The sequence below is a fragment of the Podarcis liolepis genome, assembly GCF_965112155.1.
Source record: "Podarcis liolepis genome assembly, chromosome: 12".
NCBI lineage: Eukaryota > Metazoa > Chordata > Lepidosauria > Squamata > Lacertidae > Podarcis > Podarcis liolepis.
This window is the reverse complement of record NC_139563.1, coordinates 46,868,890-46,880,260: the sequence shown is the minus strand read 5'-3', so window position 1 is coordinate 46,880,260 and position 11,371 is coordinate 46,868,890. Positions and strand designations below refer to the sequence as shown.

At 43.7% G+C, this 11,371-nt stretch overlaps 1 protein-coding gene and 1 long non-coding RNA gene across 6 annotated transcripts in view; one reads left to right on the top strand and one right to left on the bottom strand.

The window, feature by feature from the left end:
- LOC310690020 overlaps positions 1-787 on the top strand; it is a 31,621-nt gene extending 30,834 nt beyond the window's left edge. The window contains exon 10 of the long non-coding RNA XR_014517792.1: positions 619-787. This is a non-coding gene — a long non-coding RNA (uncharacterized lncRNA). The remainder of the gene's footprint in view (positions 1-618) is intronic.
- Positions 1-11,371, bottom strand: part of NEK11 (NIMA related kinase 11) — an 82,386-nt gene that overhangs the window by 33,068 nt on the left and 37,947 nt on the right. For all 5 annotated transcript variants that reach the window (XM_083468212.1, XM_083468214.1, XM_083468211.1 and 2 more), the window contains exons 6-12: positions 9,873-9,999; positions 8,619-8,768; positions 8,445-8,523; positions 7,374-7,459; positions 4,719-4,838; positions 810-903; positions 164-302 (exon numbers count right to left, since the gene is read on the bottom strand). In XM_083468212.1, coding sequence (XP_083324338.1) covers positions 164-302; positions 810-903; positions 4,719-4,838; positions 7,374-7,459; positions 8,445-8,523; positions 8,619-8,768; positions 9,873-9,999 — 795 coding nt within the window. The remainder of the gene's footprint in view (positions 1-163; positions 303-809; positions 904-4,718; positions 4,839-7,373; positions 7,460-8,444; positions 8,524-8,618; positions 8,769-9,872; positions 10,000-11,371) is intronic.

Here is an 11,371-nt window from a genome sequence, read left to right as displayed (position 1 = left end):
TACAGAGAAAATGCGTAGTTTGTGATCACTTTAACATCAAGTTTTTATTTCCCAACCTTTTAAAAGACTGAACAGACTCCCCGCCCCTGACCGAAACATCTTATGTCTCATCTAGCTTTAACTAGATGAGGAATTAACACAGCATATAATATCAATCTCTTACCGCGCTCCACAGGATCAGACATACAGAGTCTGCCTGTTGTATCACTGTCACTTTGATCCTCACATCCTATGGACAGATAGTTCAACGTAGTGACTGGCTGAGATTTAATCAGATGCTCTGCTGTCTGTTCATCAGGTTCCTTATTTGAAATGAGACAGTAAATCATAAGTGGTCACAATGAAACATATTCTGAATGGAGTAACAGCTGGAATTCCCATAAGAATTTTTTTGGTAATTATTATTATTATATGCATGTGTATGAACAGGGTACCGGCAGCAGGCTGGGGTTAGTGCCAGCTTTCTGTATATATATTTTGCAGCACTATCAATTGAAGTTGCACATTTTCACCAGTTTGGGATAGTTTTAAGTATGGGGGCTACATTAATTGGAATCTTATTTCAATATCCAGCCTCTATTGACTTTTTGTGAGTCAAATACATTGCTATTTTTCTAGAAAAAGAGATGCCAGAACTCGCCATGACCACATCCCTTGTTTTCTTAGAATGGCAATGGCACCTACCTGAGAGCTCCTAGAACTGAATTCTGGTGAGTTCCAGCTGAAAAAAGCCCTAGTCACAGAGAGCTAAGGATAAGTAGAGAAGACAGGGGGAGAAAACACTGTAGAAGCTAAGGCTAGAAACTTACATGAAGCACATCTATATTCACATGGTGGAAGTTACGGGATCTAAGCTCCTGCATTCTCTTGAGATTCTCTTGATATTTTTCTTCAGCCAACTGCCTGAAAAGAATGACAATACCGGTAATTCTACATCACAAATGGTAACTGAGCTAAGAACTTTCTAGCGACTTCTTTCAGCGTGATTCCTTCAAGCAAAAGGATTACAACTGGTATGAGAAATGAATATTAATGCTTCATACTTGCAGAGGGAAGAAGCTTCTCAAACTGGGCAGACATCTTGTAACTTTAAGGGGTGACAAGACAGGAAAGTCACCTTCCACTGACTTCCTTCTGCAAGCGGTTCTTAGGATCAAACCCAAAGTAGATCTAGCTCTAAGGCAGCCTTCCTCCACCTTGATCCTCAGATGCTGCTAGACTACAACTCCCATTATTCCTCATCACTGGCCATGATGGATGAGAACAATGGAAATAAGTCCAACAGCAACTGAGGACCCCATGTTAGGGAAGACTGCTCTAAAGGAACACTAATATACAGTGGTGCCCCGCAAGACAAATGCCTCGCAAGACAAAAAACTCGCTAGACGAAAGGTTTTTTCATTCGCGATTTGCCTCGCAAGACGAATTCCCCTATGGGCTTGCTTCGCAAGACGAAAACGTCTTGCGACTTTGTTAAACCGTTTAAACCGTGCTTCGCAAGAAGAAAAATTCGCTAGACAGCAAAAATTGCGGAACGAATTAATTTCGTCTTGCGTGGCACCACTGTACTGTATTTTTCACTCTATAGGACGCACTTTTTCCCCTCCAAAAATGAAGGGGAAATGTGTGTGCGTCCTATGGAGTGAATGCAGGATCCTTGGCTTCAGCGATAGCAACGCGAAGCCTCTGAAGCGCAGAGGGAGCGCTCCCTCCGCGCTCCGGAGGCTTCGCGTTGCTTTCGCTGAAGCCTGGAGAGTGAGAGGGGTCGGTGCGCACCGACCCCTCTCGCTCTCCAGGCAGCTATCCGCAAGCCTTCGGAGTGCGCCCCCAGCCCTGCAAGCTCCAGGAGAGGCGGCAAGGCTGCGCACAACCTTGCCGCTGCTCCTGGACCTGTTTGGGGGGCTGGGATCGGGGAAAGCTCGGGCACCAAGACAGCACGCCAAGACAGCGAGCGGGATCCATCCTGCTCGTGGTCTTGGCTTCTGCCAAAGCCGCGCGCAGCCTCTCCCAGCTGGAGAGGTTGCGCGCGGCTAAAGAGGAAGCCAAGACAGCCAGCGGGATGGATCCCACTCGCTGTCTTGGCTTCTTTGCTCTTTGGGGCTGGGGGGATATAAAAAATTGTTTCTTTATTTCCCCCCCTAAAAACTAGGTGTGCCCTATAGTCCAGTGCGGCCTATGGAGCGAAAAATACGGTAAATAAAAGAGAGTAGTAAAGTGAGCAGTAATTCTATTCATTATATTTTCATACCATGGCAGACCCAGCACCCTGATATATTTCGGACCCTCCAAGTGTCTCTATTTTCCAGGGACAGTCCTGGATTTACAGAAGCCGTCCTGGTTTCTGATTTGATCCTGGAATGTCCTGCTTTTCCTCAGGAAAACCCTATTTTCATTGGAGAAATGTTGGAGGGTATGATATTTAGGTATATGTATCTGTGTCACTTCCAAATACATGAGAAATCTTTTTAATGACAGGCACAGAGAATGAAGTCACAACATAGCTGTCAACTTTTCACTTTTCTTGCGAGGAATCCTATTAGGAATAAGGGTATTTCCCTTAAAAAAGGGGAAACGTTGACAGCTATGAGTCACAACAAAGCAACAACTGTCGAAAAACAGTGAGGACAAAATTGTTCTGGGGGCAAGCAAATGGCCCTCTAGCAACTGTGGGCAGTATGTCAGAGTGATCAGAAGAACCACTGATACCTTAAGAGAGAGATAAAGGGGGGGAATGACAAGTTTGGAGAGTGCTTCACTCTGTATTCTGTTTCTCCTCCAGAAATAGTTGTTATAGTTTTGGGAGGGGGTAGCAAGGTTCCCCTAAATTCTTGGGTGCCAGATCCACCCCATAACTCCTGGATTTAGTAAAAGTTAGAATTAATCAAGGTTTGATTAAACTGTGCCAAACACTGCTGGATTCAGATAATATTAACAAGCCTGGCCAACTGATACAGCTAGCTGAGTGCGGGGACATTGGAGGAGCATGAAAATAGATCACAAAATTCAATGCCACACAGCAAGGGGAGTGGAGCCCCCTCCTCCAGCTGTGTGTTAGTGGGCAGAGACAAAAGGGTTTGAAAAAGGTTTAGGATTTCAGTTTGGCATGATGTATGAGAGCAGGAAGGTACTGTATTTTTCGCACCATAGGATGCACCGGACTATAGGACGCACTTTGTTTTAGAGGGGGGAGAACAGGGAAAAAAAATTCTCCCCCTCTCTGCCCAGCACCCCTTCAGCGAAGCAGCAGGAGGCGCTGCGCAGAGAGGGGGAGAACTTTCCCCCTCTTGTTTTCCCGCTCTAAAACAAGGTGCCGTTTAAGGTGCGTTCAGGCGGCTACCTTGGAAGCCTGGAGAGCGAGAGGGGTCGGTGTGCACTGACCCCTCTCGCTCTCCAGGCTTCAGGTTCCTTTCGACCTGCTCTTTGGGGCTGGCGGGGGGAAGCCCACCACCAGCCCCAAAGAGTAGGTCAGGGAGCAGCGGAAAGGCGCAGTGGAGAGGCTCCTGCCATAGCCGCGCGTCACCTCTCCAGCCAGGAGAGGGTTGCAGGGCTATGGCTTCTTTAGCCCCGCGAGTGCCCTCCCGGCTGGAAAGGTGACGCACGGCTATAGAGGCTCCTGCCATAGCTGCGCGTCACCTCTCCAGCAGGGAGAGGGTCGCGGGGTGCTTCTTTAGCCCTGCGCGCGCTCTCCCGGCTGGAGAGGTGACACGGGGATGTAGGGGCTCCTGCCATAGCCGCGCGTCACCTCTCCAGCCAGGAGAGCGCACGCGGGGCTAAAGCAGCCCCCCGCGAGTGCCCTCCCGGCTGGAGAGGTGACGCGCGGCTATAGAGGCTCCTGCCATAGCTGCGCGTCACCTCTCCAGTCGGGAGAGGGTCGCGGGGTGCTTCTTTAGCCCCGCGCGCGCTCTCCCAGCTGGAGAGGTGACACGGGGCTGTAGAGGCTCCTGCCATAGCCGCGCGTCACCTCTCCAGCTGGGAGAGGGTCGCGGGGCTATGGCATCTTCGCTCCATAGGACGCACACACATTTCCCCTTCATTTTTGAAGGTGAAAAATGCGTCCTATAGAGCGAAAAATACGGTAAGTTTGTAGTTCGCAAGCTACATAGAAAGCGGGGTCAGAGCACCATGTGGACTGACAGGCTGTAAAAGGGGCAGAAAGCATGGCTTTTTGCTGTTTGGGATCCAGGACTCCTGCATCTACTGTATATAGCAGAAACAGAAGGCCCTCTTGCTCTAAAGCAGGCATAGGCAAACTCTGGACCTCCAAAATGTTTGGGACTACAATTCCCATCATCCCTAGCTAACAGGATTATGAGAATTGTAGTCCCAAACATCTGGAGGGCCGGAGTTTGCCTATGCCTGCTCTAAACTCCTTCCCCATCTAAACCATATATCATAAAGATACCACAATCTCTGCTGTGCCTCATTTCCAAATGACCCACAGACCCTACCTAGGTAAGTGCCTGGACCCCTGGAATCTCACAACACTCAGTGTTTGGGGTGGTGTGTAACTAGTGTTGGATAAAGCAGTTGCATCTCTTCCTGTACATCAAGGAATGTCCAAATCTCCAATTTTGGGGGGAGGGCATTTAGGAGGCTGACATGAAGATTGTAGATAGCAGACCACAGAACCTTTCTGGAAACAAACTAAATGCTTCCCAAACAAATGGAGACACTGAAGGATCTCCTTTTGGATGCTAACATAACGCTGTGTTTCTTACTTCAGCTTCTGCGCAGTCTCGTCAGCAATGCTCAGCTTTCGCAGTCTCATTCGTTCACGCGGTGTCATTTTCTGCACTTCCGAGAGGGCCCTCAGAGTTTGTAGATGTACTTTTTTCTGCCTGTAGAGAGAAGGGTTAGAACTGAAACAAATGTGTGTGGACATTTGCTTTCAAAAATTCAAATGAGTAGTCCTGGGCCCGAAAAGCCAAAAACAGGACCAGCCCCAAGACATTTTGATGCATAATGAAAAAAACAAGATGACAATTCTTTCCCCCATTCCAGGAACAAAAACTGACCAAACTAACACAGGGTCAGGGAGAGGTTGTGGGGTGAAGCTGGGCTGGCCGAGGACCTGCTGAATCCTAAACTGGTGCAGCTACCAACAGTGGGTTATTCCAACATTCCACTGCAGCCAATACAAGTTGAAGAATTTTGAATTAATCAGTTACTGCACTCCTCTACTAAGCTCTTCTGGTACCCACAAGGAATTGGGATGCTCCCTAACTTTATCTGGATCCAACCACTGTCATAAGATATTATATATATCTCCATTAAAATCTCATTTCAATATAAATAAAAATAAAATAAAATTCTGAATGGTGCCATATTACTTTTGTGCATAGATTTGTTTCTACTCTATTCTGTCAATGATAGGTTTCAGTTATTTACATTTTACTGCGCTCTCAACAGTTGGAAAAATGCAATTAAGATGCACAGAACATTAGCATGAGAAAGCTCTAACTGCATTAATTTCAATACTACACTCATTTTATAATTAAATTATGTAAACCTAGACCTTTGAACTCACTTCATTGGACATGAGTAATATTCATTATTTCCTTGAAAAAGAACAAAGGAATACTCCTTGTGTTTTAATAATAGAATCAAAAATGGAAAGGCGTATTAGTGATCACTGTCTCGGCTGACCTCATTATCCAGTGTACCATAAATAAGGGTTCTAGCTTGCCAATGACTGTGAAGCTCATACTGCAGTAGTTCATTAATTATTTTCAAACGTACAATAAGGGCATTAGTAAACAGCCCTCCTTAATGAGAATGAGCTGAAACTGGAGCAGATAGATATAATCTATTTTAATTAAAACCCTTTATGGTAAAAAGCCAGCCCTTCTAAAAGGTCCTAGTTCTACAAAAGCTTCCGATTGCATCCTGTCTGAGAGCACTCCATCTCTGCTGAATCTCACAAATTATGTACCAACCCTTCTGAGTACAAGGGGAAAGCCTTGGTAGCACAGATTGTCTTCCATCAACTTGGCTTGGGGCCCAGTTGTGCCCATAGTTGTCCAGGCATAACCCAACTTCTGTGGTCTATGCTATGGTAAGTTGTAGGTTAGATTAGTGCAACACATTAGATGTGGGGCTATATCTGAAGGCAGTTCAGAAACTTCAGCTGGTGTAGAATTCAGCAGCCAGGTTGCTCATTGGGGCAAGATGGTTTAAGCATGTTATACCAATCCTGGCCCGAACGCACTGGCTGCCAATTAGTTCCTGTGTCCAATTCAAAGCTTATACAGCTCAGGACCGCAATACCTCAAGGACTGCCTTCCCATATGAGCCGACCTGGACCCTGCAATCATTATCTGAAGCCCTTCTGCCTGTATTAGAAAGTAAACTGACACTATGTTAAGATGACATAGATCTCCTTGCAGTTTAGTGAGATATAAAAATCAAGATTTCTAAGCTGAACAATGTTTTCCCTCTTTGTTGACTTTACCCATCTCAAAGAAACATACAGAAATGCCCTATCTAAGTATAATAAACATTGATTATGGCAGACAAGAGAACAGCAAAGAAAGTAATTTCCCCAGCAGTGAATGTAACAGCAGTTGATTAATGTAATAGAGCAGCAGTAACCACAGGGAAAGAAGGGAAGTAGATCCAATAGAAACCAAAAGGGGTAAGAATTTAATTACCAGCTTTGAAATTTCTATTCATCATTATACCATTGTGTTCTGCTATTGTTCCTATTAAATCAGCTTAATACACGAATTATGTAAAGCAGAGTATGCTATTTACATTGGCTGAAAATAATACACACAATTATCCTTTGTACAGTAATTGGAAATCAGCATCTTACACACCAGCACAATAAATGGTGCTGTTAATGCCTGCAGGATTTTGAGAAGAACTTTGATGGGGAAAGGGTGTGTGTGTGTGTGTATACACAGACACATGTTGAATTTGTGTTGAATCTATTTCATTTTTCAGTCTAATCTATAGCCCAGTTTACTGCAAGGCAAAAGTAGACAACCCTTTTAAATTAGTAACAAGTTTACATTTTCATAATGTTTGGGCACTTGGAATACAAATGGTTACCTAAAAAAATGTGCACAATTCTTTTCTCCAAATAACCAGTACACTGTTAGCAACTGACATCACAACCGTATCCAAATCTACCCAGAAGTAAGTCGCACTGAGTTCAGAGAGGATTGTTCCTAGGTAGGTGTAAGTGAATACAAGATTGAATAACTCATCTATTTTTTGCTCCTCTTACATAGCCAATACACTACTACCCTTCAGATTACAACCCCCATCAGCATTGCCAGTCAGCATTGCCTGGGAGTTGTGGTCCACAAGCTCTGGAGGGCACCATGTTAGTTACTCCTGTCGTTCCCCCCAAATAATTCCATACTCACACAACGTTAATGATATGAGCAGCTTCTTCCTGAGAATTAAGCGCTGGGTCCTTCAGAGTCATATTTGTGAATTTACACTTCATGTTCTACAAGAGACAACAAAGCAGCCGTAATTGCAACCATTTATTTTTATTACCGTGAAGTAGCCTTTTTGCGACTTTTACAAAACCCGCGCAGTGTGTTCCATTTTATCAGGCTGCTTCAGCCAAATTGACCAATTTAGGCATCCATTTATGGAGTCTCAGGACTCAGCAAATAAAACGTTTTAAGTGTTGTAAAGTGCAATATGCAAATGCGAATCTAGATGGCAATGGTGAGCTATGGCAAATTCAACATGTTTTTAAAAAAGTGTTTCCCCAGCGTTTTATATATGTGTGTAGATTCCACCTCAGTCTAACTGTGAGAATAGAAGCGAAAGTCACATCAGAGGTACAGTGTACCAAAATTAAACGTGGTTACAAATCATCCTGTCCCCTTTCCTTCTGGGTGCTACAAGACAAAGATAAAGGGCAAATGGAAAGCACCCCATTTTGGCTCCTTTGGTTTTTGAAGTGCCTGCACTAGCAGGAAAAAAATATTGGGTTATACCCAGACTAAGTAAGTTGAATGCAGTTCCTATCAAAGTAATAGAATCATAGAATTGTAGAGTTGGAAATGACCCTGAGAGTCGTCTAGTCCAGCCCCTGCAATGCAGGAATCTCAGTTAAAGCATCCATGGCAGATGGCCATCCAACCTCTGCATAAAATCCTCCAAGGAAGGAGAGTCCACAACCTCCTCCGGGAGACTGCTCCACTGTCAAATAGTGAGTCTACTCTGAGTAATAGTGGGCACCACCACCTGTTATGCTGACTCTAACAACATGAAATGAAATATATATCCTTCCCCATTTGAACACACAATGCTCTGTTCAGTATCTTATACAGAATGACTTGGATTTAAGTCCCATATTTCAGTGGTAGGTCTGTGGAAGTAGGCTTATGACTGTTTATTTGGTCCTTTATAGGGCTCATTCTTTTCAATGTGGGTGACAATTTCAACTATTAAGTCTACTGTCATTTCATTTCAAATACCTGTAATTGATCACGAACGTATGGAATCCTTAAAATCTCTGCAGCAGATGGCCTCTGTGAAGGATCCTTGCTTAGCATGCTGAAATATTAATGATACGAAATGAAATCTATTCTCATGCAAACTATAAAACCGCTGTGGGTGAAACCAGTTTGAAACAAAAACAAAAAACCCACCTGTGCAGCAAGGTATTAAGTTCCCTTGGATAGATTGCTGGCAGAGATGGTGCTTCACCTTCCACAATTTTTAAAACAATGGACAAAAAATTGTGACCAGTAAATGCATGATCCAAACAGCACATCTCGTACAAAATGCATCCTAGGGACCTGAAAGGAAAGTAAATAAAATGACAGCAATTCAAGGACAAGAAAATTCTAAATTCAGCGTCTGGTGACTGCTTGCAATGTTGCTGCACTTTAATCCTGGTCATACAAAACTATGAGCCCCTTTCTATTGAAAATGAAACACACTTTTATCTCAGTGAAAAGCCTGTTCTTCCATTTCCACAGGGTTCATAAAGTATAATGTAAGTGATATAAAAAAACAGAAGGTCATAAATTAAGTGTCGCCTTGCCATGACCATATTCAAGTTGCACTTCCCCACAGGATTAATCTTGGGTGTGCGGGTGGAGAGACTGTTTGCAAATGTGTAGGCAAAGCAGGCTGAAGACGGAGCCATTTGGGTACCTCCCAGTTTTTGCCCCTGTTTTAAAAAATGTTTTCTTAAAATAAGAATAATAATAAGAATGAATATAAAAATAAAACTAAAAGGGTATGTGAAACCAACTGCGGGAAACTGATTTTACAGGATATAAGCTCTGAAGCCTACCAAGTGAAGGGATGAGGGAAGGAGAGAACACGTAAGTACATATGAAATATCATGAGGCTGATTTTTTTTTAATTTTTGCAGGAAGTTTAAAAAAAACTGTTGGGAAATAATAATAATTATCAAACCCCCAGGAAGTGAGGCTCCGATGAAAAACCAGGTGCTGGGGCTATGGCAGGGCTGCTTTAAATCCCCTAGGAGTGGACCTAAAGGAAGCCTACCTGCCCTGTCAGGCCTGCCCCCAGGCCAATTTGAAGGCAGGCTTGAATCCAAAATGCCAGCCGGTGAGATGAACTTGAAGCTGCCCTCATCAGCTGGGCAGTCCTTGGCACCAGGGCCCCTGTTGGGTGAGGGTGCCAGGAGGCATTGTCAGCCCGCAACACATCCGCACTCAAAGGATAAGCAGATATGTCCTTGAATACATTTATTTTTGCAATAGATACATTTCAGCAACATGGAAGCATATTTATTCAAATAATTTTGTTTCTTCAGAGAAAGGAGAGATAAGCACACAACCTAAGTGACCTAGAAGCCAGTGCTGTCTCCAGCATGATTGTTACGATTAAATGAAAGATTCACGTGAAACAGAACGCTGCCTGCTTACCAGATATCTGATTTTGTGTCGTAACCCTGGTGTTGCAGGGCCTCGGGACTCATGTAGAAAGGCGTCCCAGTAAAAGTAGTTGCTAAATCACAGGATCCCATCAAGAGACGAGAAACACCAAAGTCCCCTTGAAAAATATTTTGAAATATAGTTACTTGAAGGAAAAAAAAGGGGGGGACAAAGCTAAATGACATATTCTAGCCTGTGATATTTTATATCTATTTTAATTAAATGTGCAGCTCAGAGAGTTCATAGGCATGGGCAAATCTTCTCACTTTTGGTTTCTCTCTATCTCTCATGTTACCAGCCTTAAGTTCAGTCCTACACACTTCCACATCAGTTTGCAATTTATTTATTTTTACAATGAAGTCCTCATAAAAATCAATCAGCATTTTAGTGCATTTTTTTTCTAAATATAGTACATTTTCCAAAGCAATTTCCCTAATATAATGCAATATTGTATATTATTTTCAGTAATATATGCTTTATGCCACTTTATCCTAGCATATTCCTTTCCGTACACATTACTTGGCTAGAGAACTGCATTGCAAAATTCAGAGAAGTGCCAATTTGGATGATTTTGGCTGCTGAGAGGCAGTGATTATCTAGGGTTAATTTTTCTGTTATGCTAGCATAGTTGGCACTATGCACTTTAGGAATAAAGAAATATGTATAAGCAAATTGTAAAAAAATATGTATTCACATTTGCTGTTGATGGTTGTCACATGATTACATGCACCTGAATAGTTACAAGCACTACACATGCACAGTGCAACCCAGTTCACACAAACCATAGCTTAGTGCAGATGCACAAATGTGCAAGTTCCCAGAGAGATCATGGCTGCTTTGCTCTTCTTCCGGTCCCGCTGCTGCTGCGCTGCTGTGAGCTAAGCCACGGTCTGTTTTACCATGCTGACCAAACCTGATCTTGCAGTTTGTTTCACTCTAAACTAGGCTTCCTCAAACTCGGCCCTCCAGATTTTTTGGCCTACAACTCCCATGAATCCTAGCTAGTAGGACCAGTAGTCAAGGATGATGGGAACTGTAGTCTCAAATCATCTGGAGGGCCGCGTTTGAGGAAGCGTGCTCTAAACCATGAGCTATAACCAAGGTTTATTCTATGGTTTAACATTCATGGTTTGTCTGGAGTGAGATAACCCACAAGCCTGGGTTTGGACAACATGCTAAGCCAAACCATGGCTTAACTCACAGCAACCCAGCAGGAGGAGGACAGGAAGAGGAGCAAAAGAGCTGTGATCACATTTCCAGGAGCCTGCAAATTTGCGCTAAGCCATATTTTGGCTTAGCGTTATATGCGAATTGAACCTATGAGAAGTAACTGTGGAATGTACACTGGATCCAACTATACAGTACAAAATTTCATGCAGCCAGAAATCATTTCCATGGCACACAGACAAACCACATGAAACTTATTTAATGGGGCAGAGGTTTCACTGGCCTGTATGAGGAGCAATAAGGCTGCACCCCTCCACTGATCT